At 39.5% G+C, this 18007-nt stretch overlaps 1 protein-coding gene across 1 annotated transcript in view; it reads left to right on the forward strand.

Annotated features, from left to right (window-relative positions):
* The window catches only part of LOC120442970 (ultraviolet-B receptor UVR8-like), a 303306-nt gene that overhangs the window by 102914 nt on the left and 182385 nt on the right, over nt 1-18007 (forward strand). Inside the window, exons 6-7 of the mRNA XM_039620403.1 lie at nt 13608-13732; nt 14834-14977. Coding sequence (XP_039476337.1) covers nt 13608-13732; nt 14834-14977 — 269 coding nt within the window. The remainder of the gene's footprint in view (nt 1-13607; nt 13733-14833; nt 14978-18007) is intronic.

Genomic DNA, 18007 nt, shown 5'->3' on the forward strand with positions numbered 1-18007 from the left:
ATTTTAGTTACGCTCCACAAGAGGGTGCTGCTGGACAATCCATTCCAGACCATAGAGGTAGATTTGGGGGGGGAGTGAGAAAAAAATGGTCCACAACACCTCATATATTTATATATATTAAAATTTAAACCATCTCCACTTGTACTCTTTCAAATAAAGTTATGTAGTTATACTGAAGTTGCAGGCTTGAAAGCTAAATTGATTGTCCTTGCTCTTCTCTAGGTACTGCTATTGTGCATATGTGACAGTAATTACATGCTAAGCTGTCAGTGACATCAGGCAAAATTGACTTCACTCTTCCCTTTGCATTGTCAATCCATCATTTCCCCGTGAACAAAAATGTGTTTCGGAGATAAATCTGAATGGAGAGGGGTCTTGACCGACACAAGGAAGAAATGTGAAATAATGAATCTAATTGAATGTCTATTAAAATTATAATTTCTGCCTGATTGCGAAAGTGAGTGGCAGTATCCAGAGTATTACCTGCCACAGTGTTCCCCACTTTACCAAAAACAAGACTTTCCCCCACCCCTCCCCCCTCCTTGCTTTTTCTTTCTCTTTTTGTCACTCTGTCATGCGTCGCCTGTAGTTTTCCTCAGCACAGCGTTTCAAACCTCTCATCATGATTAGAGTTTCATTAAATTACAGAATTAGGATATTTAGATGAAAACATTTGCGTTACAGTCCCCTCCCATCATGCCCACCATGACAATAGCCCCAGGGCACACAGAGGGGCTGATGTTCCGTCTTCTCTTGATACTTTATGCTTAAATGAATAATTCATACAAATATTCACTGTTAATCAAGTGGGCTTCATTGGTTATTAGCCTAGCGTGCATTTTCTGTTTTACTGTACATTTCATGTCACTGCCATATGCTCCTCGTAGGTTTAGAAACTCTGGGAAAAAAAGGGGAAACCTTATGATGACATTTGTCTTGACAATAGCTAGGATCTGCATAATCCACTTGTTATGGGGAGTTGTGTAAATAATGGCAGTTAGTGATCTCTTTACATTGCATTCTCCCCATTAGCAAACTGTGTTTCTATCCTTCCCTTCTTCACTGCCTCTTTTCTTGCACTACAGTTGTATGCTGACGTGGTGTCTATAGTCGTGGTGTCTGTTGTCATGGTGTTCAGAGCCCATGCCAGATGTCATAGTTAACTTTGAGGGAAAGAGAGACACTCATGCTAGAGGCTATTTTGTTGTCAGTGATTTAGATGAAACACAGAGATGTTAAAATGTTTGACTTGCCCCACAAAGCTTTTCCTCCCTTTTTTTTTTTTTTTTGCTTTTGCTTTTTTTTCAAGAGAGATAGTAAATTTACCTTGAGGGTACACAGCCTTTTGCTCTGTTAAATACAAGAGACACACAAAGCACTGTTTGAAATCAGCGTGGTAGTTATCAGAAAAGAACTGAAAGTGGCTGTGATAAAAATGCATTTCCTTCTATAATGTCACCCGGTTTACAAAAAAACCCCCAAAACATCAGCTACAGGAATACAAATTGATTTCTTCATGGGAAATTATATTTTCTCTTTGATTTTACCTGACATGTTTTATGCCTGTGGATTTTTTTTCTCCTTTCCATTTAAGTCTAAGCCGTCTGAGCTATGTGAGTATGACTTCTTCTTAATTGGCACTCTGACATAAACCAATTTTCACTTTTCTAACCTCTCAACACGCCTTTGTGTTGTTTTGCCCTCAGTGTGTCTTTACTTCGACGTCCATGAAGATGCTGCATAAATGACTTTTTTTTAAAAAATGGTTTCTTTTCACAGCAAGTTGTAACATTCATATTTCATCTTGATTTAAATATACTCTTATGTGGTATAGAGGGTATTAGATCAAAACAGTGTTTCTTAATCAGCAAAACATAACAAAACCAAAAAAGAAGTTTGTGAATTGAATTATAATTGCATGTATGGTTTGTATGTATATATATTAGACACATGCATGTAAAATTAATTTTGTATCAGCATAATGCAGATTAACTGAATCTGCTCATTTAATTTACTCTAAGTATACTTCAAGTGGTTCACTTGAATAATTATTAGTATGCCGATTCTCTGAGACCTTAACTATGTAATTATAAGTTCCTTTAACATATTCTAAAGTAACTGAATAATATGATATTGCAGCATTACAAAAACTCTTGACATTAGTATTTCTTTGTTATTCCTATTCATAATTGATATTTTGAAAATGAAAGAAAATCAAAAAAAATATTATCAAGATAGTTGTTGGAACCTGAAATTAATTAATTATGTTGATCATTTCTTGAATATGTATATTTTGTTGATACTTTACAGAGTAGTGCTGCTGTGAATGAATTAGACTGTAACACTTTACATTTAGGCAATAATTCATCAACTAAGTTTTATTGGTTTAATTTATGGGAAAGCAATTTTCACTACCAGCACTGTGGTAAACATCGTTAATCAAAATACATTATTATAATGAAGCTGTTTTAAAATGTTTATTAAAGGAAATAAAAAGGGGGTTACCCTTGCTTTGTGCATCTTTCCACTGTTGTGATAATTAATAGCTAAACTGAATGTTTTCTCTTCCAGTGCAGATGTGGAGACAGTGTCAGAACAGGAAGGATAGTTGGGCTATAAATTAAACAATAGGTAGGCCCAACCTTAAGTAATGCACTATGTGTAATATTACAGGAGTAATGCCATAGATGCACCCCACTGCCTTGCACAATGCTGGAGACGACAGCCAATTAAATGCATCGATGTAAATGGCCAAACTATTTAGCTGATGCTCATTGGGCAGTGGGTGGCCTCTGTACTTTAGTCTTGTAGTAGTTGAAGATAAGATAGTTGAAGGAGGGATTTGCTCTGTGTGTCTGTGTGTGTGTGTGTGTGTGTGTGTGTGTGTGTGTGTGTGTGTGTGTGTGTGTGTGTGTACTGTGTAATACAGTACTGCTTCAGGTTAAAATTATGATTGTGACATGTTTTGGTGAACAGAGATGAGTCATCCTTGTATCCTTGGCATCCCGGGTGGCTGCAACGGTTTTTGCGCTTCATATTTTTAAATTGTGCAAGCAAAAGGATTTGAATGTCAAAATATTAAATGCCACACAAATATGTTATGGTATGTCCTTGCCTTTGTTAATGTAACTCAAAGTATTTATCCAATTTGGCTTGCCAGTAATTTAGGTGACCTCGTGAAACACTTTGTACTTGGGCTTACGTCATAATGTGAAGTGTGACCCCCCCCCCCACAATTTTGCTTGGTGTCCTTTGGTGACAGCCTTCTCCCTCCCTCCCTTTCCCCCACAGCAGAGATGAGGAATCACCCACCACTGCCACCTCCTTGAGTGCTATTTGTTAATGAAGGCCAAAGTGTTAGATGATAAATATAGTTGAAGAGAAATGGCACATGTAAGTGATCTCATTTAGGAGCATTACATTTGAATTTATTGGGGTACTTAGAGGGGACAGAAGGGCCATGACTCTGAGGGAGAGGGGAAGGGTGAGGGGGGCAGCAGCTGACTTATAATAGGCACTGTTGTAGGACAGTGTGGCAACCAGAGAAGGGCACGAGCTTTGTGTTTGTGTGGCATGTGTGTTACTTGCTTACTTGCAGGTAAGTGTATGCACTTAATTACTTGGAGCAAATCCTTAGGTTTCTGACTCGTGTGGTGAAGTTTGAGGCTATGAAATGTTAAGGGCAACTGTCTAATTCAGTGACATAGCGCAGGATTGGATGTTGGTCTTGCTTCTGCTTGAATTACAATCCTCTAAACGAAGTGTGTGACTTCAAGAAAACACGGAACAAGGTATTAAAATATAACGCCGTGTTAAACGAATGTGAACATTATCATACTCTATGCCTTTTCAAAGTTGTATTTAATGTGCTTAATTTGTTGAAAACGTTGCAATAATCATTACCATCATAAAACAGTGTTTGGGTGTAAAACCTGTAAAGCACGCTGGTTTATTAAACAGGCGTTGATTTGTATGGGGACATGTTTGGGGGAACCGTTTTCACTTGGTTCAGGTCTCCTTTTCTGTGTATAATCCCTGCATCGGAAAAAAAAGAGCTTTGCAGGAGTGAGTTGCCTGCTCGCATGGTTCACGGTTAATTTATGTTTGGTTTTCTTACAATAACTACACCCATATTGTGCTGTCAGCTATTCAGAAGAGTCCTACAGTATCTATAAACATTGGCAGAGTGAGACACACGGAATAAAAGACCTGCAATACCTCCAACTGGTTGACACAATTTGGATTGCAGAAGACGAACAATATTTTCAATCCATTTCTTGGCCCCGATGCATTTAGTAAATACAGTGCCTAGTTGGTAAGAGGGATGTTGACAGAAAATCAAAAGCAATGTAGCAGCAGCGTCCTATAATGGAGACTTAGCTCTACTTTACACTCCTCTTACAAAGATCTACGATTTGAAAACAATCAATCCCTTCATGAGTGCTTGTTATTTTCTCCTATAATAAGAGTAACGGCTTTTCATCATTCCTACACAGCACTGATTGTGTTTACACTTGAAATATAAGCATTCACGGCATGAGTGCGAATAGAAAAGGAGAATATGGCATGGATTTTATTTGTGTGAATCCCATTCTGTCTTTTTTCCCCTTCTTTCACCTCCCTGTTGAATTTGTTTTTGCTGTCGTCAGATGTAATTGAAGATTGAAGATATCCTCGTTGCATATCAACGGCTCGCTATGAAGGTGCCACTGTATGCCCCAGAGCGGCAGGGTGCCGGATTCCTCGTCCCTCTCTTTGATTTGAGGCAAAGTAGTATGAGATTTACCGGGTAGTATTTCTTTAACAGTTTCATAAAATACCCAGTACTTTTGTGGTTTTGTTCCATCTTGCCTGTCTGTAGTTACTTTTTTAATGATTTATGTTGGGGAGTTCCTCTTGCCAGTTCCATCTGTAACCTGAAGTTGTGCAAAAAAAGTATTGAAAAATACACATGATTACAATAGATAAATGACATTATAATAACAGTTTCAATAATACTAACACAAAAAATGACCTACCTCTCCGTGAGATAACTCACTCAGTTCATGTAGTATATTTGGACTGCTTTGGAACCAGTTCAGAGTTTATATTGAATCTACTGTTGATAAATGTTTCCATGAATTCAAATTCAACCATAAATTTAACCGTATTTTAGTCAATGTGGCGCATAATATTTTGTATCTTGAGTACATTGCAGTTGCGCTGATGAAACTTATGAAGAAAACCTGTAGTGGTGAAAGGTGACAAATTGTGAATTAATTTGTATATAAATTCCAGAAATAAATTAAAGCACGTCTCCTCTTTTCATCCATGTCTTGGGTCCTGTGCATATTTTAACTTTTTAACATTTTTTTTAACTTCTGTAACTGAGGAATTTGCAGACTTTGTGATGAATGAAGTATATTTTATCTTATCAAACAAGAAATTTAACTTGTGGCTTAACTTTTTCTTGAAAAAAAGCTGCTGGAATTTGTGCCATAGACTTTTTATTTATTTCAGAAAACTGTTAAATGTTGTTAACACATTAAGGCAAATTTTTGCTTTTTGCGGGTTTGTTAATGCAGCTGTCAAAACATTTCTTTTTCCCCACAGTGTGCATTCTGTTCTCTCTCCCTCCCCTCAAGGTCATGTCAGTTGGCTCCCCCTCCCTGCGTATGGTTCTCGTGGAGTTTCTTCCTGTTAAAAGCAAGTTTTTCCTTCCCGTTGTTGCCAAGTCCTTGCTCATACTGGATACTCTGATCGTTGGGGTTTTCTCTCTCTCTGTTTATTGTAGGGTCTTTGCCTTATAACATAAAGTGCATTAAAGTGACTGTTGTTGTGATTTGGTGTAATATAAATTAAATTAAATTGAATTAAAGTAAAATTCTAACTTTATAAATGCCATTGCAACATGATCGCAAGACATCAGTGGCATGAAACTACTGTGCCTACCATCAGGACTTTAAGTGTCCCACACAGAGACTATAGTCTTCGACTACATGTATTGTGTATTTAATGCTGGAAAACAAAATGTTATAATGCCTATAAACCTTATGTTAGCCACAGACTGTGTGTTCAATCAATTAACGTCATTTACAAACTGAATGAGTTTGAAACCAGGGAAGCAGTTTAAAATTCTAACTTTGAAGGTTTTAGTATTCATTTTAAGGATTTATAGTTTATTTTGAATTTGTATTTCAGTGCTCATTTACCTAAACTCACAATGAGCATTTAATAATTGCAGATTAATTCGCTTATGTTTTAATTAGGATTTAAAGATATTATTGGAGAAAGGACAGGAAATTATTAAAGTAGCTACAAAAGAACGTCTGTATACACCTGACTCAGTCAAATACGAATGAATGCAGATTTGCACTTTCAATTTCGAATTTTTACCCAGCTGGTTAACCACATCTATAAACCCTGTTTCCCTCTTTTCATAGTTTTTTTTACCTAATACCTTAAAGTTGTTCAAACAGTTAGTAACCTGAATAAAAATTGGGTTGGCTGTGTAAAAAATGAAATTACATTTCCAGCAAAAAGATTTATTTTTGAGGTAACTGACCCAATTGGACACCTTCTGTGTCTGTGTCTGGGTTTTGTCTCACTGCACTGCTCCTGCCAGTGGCTCTATTGCCAGGACAAAAATCCTGGCAGAGATTGGATGACCTTATCAATATAACATTTGTGACGAGCTTTTTTTTCTTGAGATTTGTGATATAGGATTTTTGGCCAATTAATGAAAGACTCAGAAGGAGGAAGAAAGGTGATTTAAGTGACTTTTAATATGGCATAGTGCCAGATAGGCTGGTCTGACCATTTCTAAAGCGTCTGATTTACTGTGGTTTTCCTGCACAACTATTTCTAAGCTTTACAGAGAGTGGTCTGAAAAAGAGAAAATATCCAGTGAGAAAATATCAACCGTGTCAGTGCCAGAGGTTAGAGGAGAATGTCCAAGCTGATAGGAAGGCAAGAGTAACTCAAATTACATCTCTGAACGCATAACACGTCGAGCCTTGAAGCAAATGGGCTACAGCAGCAGAAGACTTCACCAGGCTCCACCTCTGTCAGCTGAGAACAGAAAACTGAGGCTACAATTTGCACAGGCTCACCAAAAATGGACAATAGAAGATTGGAAAATGTTGCCTGGTCTGATGAGTCTCGATTTTTGCTGTAACATTTGGGTGGTAGGGTAAGAATTTGTACTGTACTTAAATGGCCTCCACAGTCTCCAGATCTCAATCCAATACAGCATCTTTAGGATGTGGTGGAGTAGCAGCCTGCAGTCATGTCAATGTGGACCAAAATCTCTGAGGAAGGTATTCAGCAACTTGTTGAATCTGTGCCATTAAGAAATACTTGCAGCTTGTACCTAATAAATTGTCTGGTCAATGAGTATTAATCAGTCGGAAATTAACCTATTTAATCTATTAGCTAAGGTTTTGAAAATAATCTCAAAGTCCAGATTAGGGTGATAACTGGCACATAAGTAGATGTTTTCGACTCGTTGCAGGTGAATCGAACAGAGGGAATGCTTCTCGTAGAGGCTAAATACTGTTTTTAAGTACACACTGTTTGTCTCTTTCTGCAAGACCCTGCCTACTGCACCGTCTCTATTAGGCCCCGTTATGCCTCTTCACACAAATGACCGTTTAACCGTCTTTTCCGGACCCTAACGCATCCCGTGTTATTACCGCCATTGTCTTTCTTTCTGCTGCATACATGTGTGAGGCTGGGCCTTTTGATATGCGAAGAGCTTTGCCTAGGCTTTCCTACGGGCACACTGGTCTGTGTTTACTCCTCAGTCAGAATGCCTCCTTTCCACAAGTTTGACATGCCTTTTTGTTGCTATGGTAAGCCCTTCCTTAAAATATATATTTTTGCTTTCTGGCCTGGATGTTTTTTTTATCTCAGTGGTTTAGAGCCTGTTGCCCCCAGGGCCAGATTTAAATGTGTGTGGGTCTTCAAGGATTTTTCTGCAGAAAAGCCGTTTGGATTGCAGCCTTACCACCATACAAGTGCGACCGAATTGTGTCATTTCAGGTTTTTGAGCCATCGTTGGAACCAAAGGAAAGTCCAAAAGAGAAGCAAAAAACACAAGACAAAAGCAGATGAAAATGGACCAGATTGGATTATGTCAGACTTGGCATGCTCCTCGTTATGAGGGAAGTCTTCGTTCTGTCTTATCACACACTGCCTTACAGCTAAATGAATTTAAAAAAAAAAAAAAAAGGCAAAGCACTGCTCGGCTCATTGGAAAACAACAGGCAGATCGTAACTGTAAATACTGGCTTAAAGTGGTGTGGGCTCCACATTATTTTCAGTCACAAAACAGGAAGTGAGAGGAGGGAAAAAAATATGCATACACTGGGTGATTGCACTAACTTTAGGGAAAAAGTGGTTCATGTCTAGAAAGCTTTTAAGCTTTAGGCTTTTTTCAGAGATGGGGGAATCTTTTCATGTGATTAGAAATGCACCCAAAAGCGTTTGGATTGCAACCTGAACATCAACCTTTCGGGTTCTTCAGTGTAAACATCCTCTACAGTATCTTGGGGTGTGTTCAGCTCTCAGGGTAGGTACGGTTTGTTTTGAAAATGATAAAAATCAGAATTGATTGCTTTTCTTGTGGGTTGGCCATTCAAGGAAACCCACTGCTTTACTCATCAGGTGTGAAACTAAAGAATCTTAATCTTAAAAATGTACGAAAGAAATAGAAGAGGGTTGTCTGTTTATGCAATGGGACATTTTGTATCATATTCCTTACCAATTTGATATCTTCCCGCTGCTTGTGTGTCATTTCTGCTTCACTTGTAATTAGTACACCTCAACCCTCATATCTTCAAGAGCCAGGGGGATGCTTGTTTGTAACATTCAACAGGTAATCAAGACTGATTAGGCACTGCACATCGCCTAATTTCATTAGATCTCAGAAGCACACTATATCTTGCATAACTGCAAACACGTGATCTCCTAGAAAAAAAACAAAAGTAGCAACAGAGGCTTATAATTATGATCATTAAGCTCTAGATACAGAATTTAAATGTTATTCACTAAAATGGAACATTAATAATGCTGATTTGCTCAGCCACATGTTTCTAATTGTGTTTAAAACTCATACATTTTGTTTCTCTTACGTATGATAAATTTTTAGGTCATACACTGTAATTAAGCTAAAACAAAATAAACATGTAGCTTTTGTGCATTGTGTGGCATTCTCTTGAGTGCATGTGTTCTGTTCACTGTGTCACATGTGGACTCCTGTATTACTGTGAAGCCCTTTAAGTGTGCTGTGACATGTCCTGAAGTCCTTGTTTAGCACCTCTCTTTGTGTGTTCGGGGTGTGAACTGATACCTAGTGTCAGCTAGCGTCAGGGACAGAATGGCAAGAGAGAGATAGTTGAGGTTCTACATAAGCGGATAGGCCTTGAGGATAAGCCTTGTGGAAGCAGGAGGCACAAAGTGAGAAAGAAATGGAAATGGAGGAGAAAAAAAGTGGAGAAAGAAATGGAGGCGAATGACGGAGAGAAATGGGGCTTTAATAGAGGGATGTCAGTTTTCTCCAATTTAATGCAGGAGGAAGCTGTTTTCTTGGAATTAGATGGTTGAATCAATGAAGCTTTCCAGTCATTATTTAGTGCACAGTGACATCAACTGTTGTTGCATTCATCACCCGGCAGAATAAAAGGAAAAATTGTTTTTTGCAAGGCTTAACCTTATCACCACTTGTCAGTTAATTATGCATCGAAAGCAAGGGGCAGGGGTTCAACAGTGAAACACTTTGATTGAGCCCTTTGAACTCAACCGGGAAAGAAATCAGTTCTCTTAATCCTTGCTCCTATGTAATCACGGTAGCCGGAGGATACGGACCTCTGTGTCCATCATCTCCGGGCCAGCCAACGGCTGCAATATTGCTAATGCAATCACCTCTGTGATCTGAACTTTGGAACTTTGAAAGAAAATAAATAGATAAACATGTCGAACATGGGGTAAAGAAGAAAAACGAAGGTGTAAATGAGTCATTCGCAAAAGGTTCTTACAGTGCGGACCTATAGAACTTTTCCAGCTGGTCTCAATAGCCTCGGGTTATACGAGCGACGTGATGTATGATCTTTACTTGTATGATCTTTTTGATCACACGAGTAATGCTCCTCCTATCAGCACAGGTCACGCTCTTCAAGTTGTTCACACTTTTCATCAGAGACTAGCACTGTAAGATCTGGCTGTAAAGTCAGATGATACATGCGTACTTGTCAGTATCTGGCGTAAGTATATTTCAGGAAGTGTGGGTAGATGGTGGGAATCTCAAAGCTTTAAAGGCATCTAAGTCAGTGTTTGGAACATAGCTAGATATGCAGAGATCCATTTTTTATTTTTTTTATTCCCAAACTCATAAACACTCCAGATCAAGGGCCAAACGCACCTGTGTTTCTGTCCTAGATAAATCTATTGCCGCAATTTATCAACTTTGATTGGTTAGCACTTGGACTATCAAAGTGGAAGCTTTCATAATTTAGAAGCAGCTCTAAATGTAGTTGGCCAGGCTATATCCAAATGTTTAAAAGTCAAGTGAAGGAAGGAGACGGTTAGACCTGAAGTTATGTCCTCCAAGGGAACTTTACAAAGATCCTCTCGCAGATTTATAGCCACTTACCAAGGAGCCAGAGTCAATATTCATAAACATGGCTTCAAACAAAGCCCCCCATCCACTATCCCTGCTTGTAAATAAATACAGATACGTCTTTTTTACAGACAGAGGCAATCTAAAATATTACCCCCAGCATAATTTTACCACACACATTAATATTTTACAGCACATTGTATTTTACCGCATTGAATCTTAAACTTTCATGACTGGCCCCAAGGATTTTATTCTATAGGAGCCTGCATCATTATTAGCCAAGATCTATTGCTGGTACAGCAAATACCTTGCTTTTGTGTTTGTCGCTATTTTATAGATCATATTTCCTTAATATGTCTTTTGAGTTGAGTGACTTTGTTATTGGCTTCTAAATTATCACATTATATTTGTTCACAACTAAAAACTTTTTGCTTTAACTTGGTCTCGCTTATGAAGTTAAAAAAACGTCTGTAACTAATCCTGAAGTGCACAACAGCACACGCCCTGACGCTCCTTCGTCATTTGTTTTTCCTTTTTATTATCATTTTATTAAAATTGCCATCCATGTACCGAGTTCTAATTAGCTTATGTAATGGTGAGACCCTATTAAGTCAAGTTTGAAGTGTTTAGTTTTTCCACTAAACATGTAAAAACCCAACCTGCACAGTATCTGCCTCATTACGATGGGAATAAACTCTAACATCTGCATGTGTGTGTTTGCCTCTGCGCCGGTGTTTATGTCTGTGTGGTGATTTAAGTGGTTTTAGTGTCAGAACAAGTCTAATGAGCTGGTGCAATAATTATCAGCCATTTTGCTCTCACTTAAGCTAATTGAGGCTTTATATTAGAGATAATACTGCTGCCTATGTGCACTGCTTTACAGTTACCGAAATGTTTGGCCAGAAATAGTGCTACCAGTAATTTAGGTTTAATTTGTGCATGTCAATGTTTTAATATCTCCCTATTAAACATATTTATGAGCTTTGACAGTCGTCCCCAGATGGAGGTCATTGATCAACTCCTTTTTTCTGTGTATTCTTCATATGATGATAAATAACAATTGTATACAATAGTGTCAAAGTCAAAGAGGACAAAAAGTTGTCTCTTTTCACTCAGTTGGCTTTAGAAGCACATGTTAATGTTTGATCTGGGATTTTCTTCTTCATATATATATATATATATATAATTTTTTGATGTTGTTTTCTTTAATTTCTGTAAAACAAATAAATTAATTTACTGTTAAAATACAGAGGGTCACCATATACTGTAGAAGTGATATTAAATAAGTGGCTTTCCTTTCAAATTCTCTCTGCACTTTATCCCAAGTTGTCTATCGTGTTTCTTCCACTCTTCCTCCTTTTACACTTTTTCTTCATGTATTCGAGGCGCTTTGCGAAATTCCTGTGTAATCCAGGTGTGTATGAGCTGATCCCCAGGCCCCTTTGCTCTTTTCAGGAATCTCGCAGGCTATCGGGCTCTCCTGGGCCCCTGTTTCACACACCAAATTGATGTCTCTGACTGGAAATGACACTTTCAGCAGGATTTGCCATTCTAAACCACCTCAAGCCCATGTGATCTCACCCATTCACTCTCAGAGGGATTGCCTTGAAATGCACCTTAGCTTCAAAAAAACCAGTGAGCACAGAATGCTTGAATGAAAAGCTGATACATATTCTATCGTGCAGAAAAAGAGAAAAGATATTCTAAAATGCTAGAGAAGTAGAATCATATTTTTTTTGTCCCTCTGAACAAAGACCAACAATCCCATGAATAAGTAGTTATCACCTAGTGGAATGCAATGGAGGATAGAAAGAGTGAAACTAAAAGAAATCAATAACCACATGAATTTTCATGTGTACGTGCTTGTCCGCCATTTGCTTCATCTGCTAAATATCTGTCTCAGCTGGTCTGTCTATCAATACAGACACAGATGGTATGATTAATACGTGCCATTCAGAGCTCACCATCTTTTTCTAACACTCCATTTAAAGGAGGAGCACAGTGACCATGTTGCTTTGCTTGAGGACTAGTTATGATATAATTTGACACTGAAGGAGACGGAAAAGGGAAAAGGTGTGACCAAGAATCCCTCCCTTGACTTATTTTCATCCCCAAGTCTTTTTGGGGCTACACGTTTCTCCAAGGGGGCTTTACACGCTGGGATAATGGATAAGGGCAAGGGTGTGAAAGGAGCACCTTAAGGCTCCTCATTCAACTCTCCCAATCTCTCCTGCACACACTCTTGAGCTGTGAAGGCCGTCTTTCTTTACCCTGCTAGCATGGGAGCCCTGTAATAGGCTCTAATTGATAGGGAGGTGTTGAGGTCTTTCTGTATGGGTTGAAGGGATGAGGGTAAGAGAGAGAAAAGGGGGGAGAGACAGAGGATTACATGCGGGCATGTGGGTGGAGCGGGGGAAAAGAGGCAAGAGGCTGTGGAGCGGTCTAGGCCCCGTCCGTAATGAGTCATTAATTTCCTAGCAGTTTTGTGGCGGTTGGCTCATTACTGGTCTGCAAAGGAGCAGGAACAAAGCTCCGGGTAGGTAGGAGGTGAGCTTAAATAGTTGGGGCTCAACACTTTCCAACAAAAGGAGGAAGAGAACGTTGAATGGCACTTGGAACAGATGCAGTAAAAAGTGGCAGATGCAAATTGCGGGAGAGCAAGTCTCCCTTCAAGCACTTTTCTCTTTTTTATTTTGTCAGACTGCAGCCTGAGAGTCTAATTAGTTAGTGAGGTGTTTCACTTCTGATAGGGCTGTGTCTCGTTATTGTCACAAAGAGGATCCATAGAAATGGGAGGCAACACATATGTTGCACAGTCCCCAGTGGAACCTGCTTGCTGCTATGCTTTCATTTTTTTTTTTTTTTTTTTACCCTATAGAAATTGAAAGATGTACTATATTTCCATGCTTTGAAATTGTGTTCTACGGAGTTTAAAATGTGATAAAAGAGATGATGCCTGCAGGTAATTAATTATATTCCTAATTACGTGTTTATGCTTTTCACCCTACAGCCAAAATGATTATGGACAAATTGGCAGCGGCTCTAATGAAAATGCGGTTGTTCCCCGCTTTGTGGAGCGTGTGGACCATGTGTCAAAGGTCACCTGTGGGGCAAACCATAATCTTGCACTGACAGGTACTGTAATGCACTGTGTATGTCTGCTTGGGTTACATGACATTAAATCACCGTAATGTTATAAATGAATAAATAACGATTGAAAATATTTAAGTTTTTAAAAAATGGACTGAATTTTTCATGTGTGAACTGGACCCTAGTTTGCCCATCAAAATGCATAGGAGGATCCTATTGGTGACCACTTAGAATTTAGATTTGTTTGATATTTTTCAATTTGTGGCTAACAATGTTGTCATCAGCTGTCATTGCGGTTCAGAGTTGGCTTCTTTTAGTCAAAGTACTTGAGCCCTCCATCAGCACATCACCTGAGAGCGTTACACAGAAGGAGGGGGCTCGGGTGGTGGTGGGAGAGAGGGAGAGAGAGAGTTAGCGAGAATATGGCCCTGGCTCCTGATCCATAGCAGTCATTGCCTGTTACATACATTTCAGAATTCATTCAGGCTATGAAGATAATCGGGGTAGTCGACAGTTTCCCCTGCAGCCCAATGGATTTATGATAGCACTGTCAAGAAAATGAGGCAAAATGACACAGTAGCTGACTTTAGCTGCAAATAATGTGATAGGCCGTACAGTGGTGCAGCAGCAGCTGCTGTCATTGCAGGTAATAGCCTATAAAGAAGCCTGATAGCAATACCTGTCATTTCTTAATGGCTGACTTCACTGAAGAGCTTTTGTGGCCTTTAACATGAAGATAATAGAAGATACAACAAATTTTACAGCTTTTGCGTTGCATCCATAATTTATCTCTAGAGACCCCCACGCAGCAGCCGCACAACAAGGACAACATGCTCCGAGATGAGTGCTGCAGAGAGATGCAAAATGAGCTGCAGGGGGTCGGAGGCCCCTCCGGTGGGGTGCTTTGCTTTTAATGGAGGAACCGTACAGGGTTCAGTACATGTTCTATCACTTAGTACCTCATATCTGTTGTATAAGATGAAAGGACCTGAGTATTCAAAAGTTTGAACCTTTTTGGGGGGAACTTACAAATCATTACTTAAACTGCATTCATTTCATTAATAATTGACCACAAATACTTATTGGCTTAAATTGGAAGTGTAATTGTTTTACTAATTAAACTCAATTTACGAACTGATGATGCAGGTGATGGAAAATTGTTTCAGTGGGGATGTGGACGGGCATGTGGAAGCACAAAGGGAAACATCCTGTCCCCAGAGGAAGTGACGCTACCGGAATCACCAGTGAAAGACATTGCCGGCGGATGTTGGCACAGCCTTCTTCTAACAGGTTTGTCTCTGCTTATGTTTGAAGGCTATTACAAACATACCGTCACCTGCCAGCTGTTGATGCATATTTCAGTTCAAAGCACATGTGGACATATAAGTTAACAGTGTGGATGGCCTCTATGACATTATAAGGGATACGCTGAAATTCTACATGCAGTTCTGATAAAAATTTAAATAACGATCTGACCTAAAGGAATGCTTATACGAGTCTTTTGTTGCATATTTTCATTATTTATTTCCCATTTTGTGCCACTGAGACCTAGAACTCTTCAGCCTTTCATCACAACTTCATAAGTTCAAATGTGTACGACTTTTTGATACTCGATCCCATGTGTAATACTGCTAACGTAATGGGAAACAACAGACAAACAGCCTCTGGTGAGCATCAACTCATTTTCAGATAAGCTGATAGCGATCATCATGGAGAATACTGGCCAATACCGATGTTTGGCTAATAAATCAGTGCCTTAGTGTCTTAGCCCGCACACAGACATTTGAGTGTGTGCTTTTAGCTGTGGTGTCCATTTATCCACATCGTTCATTAAGAGCTCTCCCAGGGCTTGAGCGGCTACATAAACACAGAGGTTGAGGCCACAGCTGCTCTTTCACCTCACCGCGGAGAACTTCAAAGTCACTTCTCCCCACACGGCAGATGAATGCGCCGTGTCTGCCAGGCTGATATATTGGCCCCAGTTGCTGTCTTCTTACTGTAGTATGACTGCAACTGAGGCCCCATCATGGAGCCCGAGCTGGGCCATTTGTTAGTTTTAGCTGTATCTCCAAGACCTGGCTTCAATTCTGAAGGGAGAACATTAATCCTTTTAATACAACACTTTGTAGTGCCGTTTTCCTGTGTTGTTAATGCCGTCTATTATTAACCCCATTAAAAGTGTAATACAATTTAAGTAGAGTGCTAAAAGTGGATCATTTGTTGCTCCGTTCTGTTTGAATTAATTCTCAATTTATGATCTAAATGATTAAACTATAGGAGTCACGGCACCAAATGAGATTCTTAAACCGCCAGGCATACATTTACACATATTAATACAAACATTTATGAGCTCACATTCACACTGATTGACCAAGTTAAAAAAAAAAACACACTCAGATGGCTGTGTGTTGCAGTCCCTCTTCCAAATCCTGTAATGTCCCCAGTTTGATCCCTAGTTCCATTCTGTCAGGAGGAAAAAGAAATATCCATCTCCAATCAGACCTTAATGAATAGCCTGATGAGTGTCGGGCAGAACTGAATTACCAGATAGATTTGAAGAGCATGAGTGTGTACAATGTGTGTGTGCGCGAGTGTGTGTTCGTGTATCTGTGTTGGATGGTTGAGAGGGCGTAGTTAGATGGCCAGTAGAACAGGACACATGTAGGAATTAATTCTCTCCAAGTTAAAAAAAAGAAAAAGAAATTGGCTAACTCTGTCATTTGAGCCTGATGGAATCGCCTTATCTATTGGTATGAGTTTTCATTTATTAGGGTCAAACAGCAGAGGGATACACAACGAATAGGAAAGAGGGCTTTGGGAGAGAGAAAAGTCGAAGTAATGAGGGGTCAGATTTGAAAATTGGAAAGAAAGTGAGAGAAAGAAGAGGAGGAAGTCGAAAAGTAGAGAGATGGGGAAGATGGAACAAAAGGAGTGCAAGGGAGTCAGTGGTATGAGAAACAGCTTGCCAGGGCCGGAGCATATTGAGGGCAGCAGGTGGAAGAGTGGCACAGTTAATTAAAATGCCTGTCTTAATGTCTCAGCCCGTCACTCCAGGGAGAGAGAGAGCGAGAGAGAGAGAGTTGCCAGGCTTGAGCTGGGCTGTACCCAACCAGCCATCTAGACAGCAAACCAACCATCCAGCCAGCCCACCAGGCCACATGTCAGACAAGCCCTGACACTGTGCCCTTCACCCCCTCTTCATCTTGTGCCATACACACTCACAAATGTCCACAAGCATCCAACTTGTCCAAACCCCACCAAATATTTCCTCCTCCTTTTTTTTTAAACCCATACGCTGAAACCTATCGAAGCGCCCCTAATCTGACAAAGAAGAGAACAAAGCCCCTTCTTTAAAAAAGAACAAACGCACTTCTGATGTTACTGTTTTACTCAGCAGCATCTGTAACCTGCCTCTAGACTAGCAGCCGTGCAGCCTTGCAGCATAATCTGTCTGCTTTTAATAATTCATAGAAAGCACAGGCTGTGCACTATGTACTGAATGCTGAGGGTAATGGGGATGTTGTGATATTTCTATCATGGCCTGTCTGAATCAGCGAGCGAATCAAAACCAGCAAAGATCTGATAAGCGGTCTGTTCTGTCTCGTAACAGCATTGGCTGTCATCACTGCCTCATAAGTGGACTATAGCGAATCCTTTCTGCTGTGTCAGCTATAATGTTGCTAATTGTGATGTATAATGGACGTTTAACCAAGTTTCATGTGACAGCAAATCGCAGATTTATGCTTTTACACAAAAGACAAAGATAAACCTGATATGTTGGCATCACTGGTGTATCAATATCACAAAAGAAAAAAAGCGGAGGATGATACAGACCAAAGTGCTTGGGTTAATGCTTGTGTTGCTATATAGTTTGCTCAGCAAAGCCACTATGACTTCATCTGTGACTGTGTTGAAGAGCCGTGCACTATTGTCTTCACTGCAGAAATACCTACAACCTCATCATTTTCCTTTTCTATTAATCATATTCACCGTATATACATATATCAAGGATATTAGATGACATATTTCAATATCTGTATTTCTTTGTATCTGTGCCACTCTCTATTGGTCAAACTCTTAAATATAATTCTGGACAATCCTTACTCCTTATTGTACTAAAGCTGTGCTCAGCTGAAAAAGGGAAAACAAAGAGTGTGTGCGCCTTTCCGTGTGTGAGGTGCGTCTAGATTTGTACGTTGTGTCGTTTGACTAATGTTTTATCAGGTTTTGCTGTATCACTGTGGATTGCTTTGTCAATAACCAGCCCGGTGCCTCAGTGAGCAAAAATCTGAGATTGTCAGGCTGAGTGACAGGCTGGAG

This window comes from Oreochromis aureus, linkage group 12 (genome assembly GCF_013358895.1).
Source record: "Oreochromis aureus strain Israel breed Guangdong linkage group 12, ZZ_aureus, whole genome shotgun sequence".
NCBI classification, from domain to species: domain Eukaryota; kingdom Metazoa; phylum Chordata; class Actinopteri; order Cichliformes; family Cichlidae; genus Oreochromis; species Oreochromis aureus.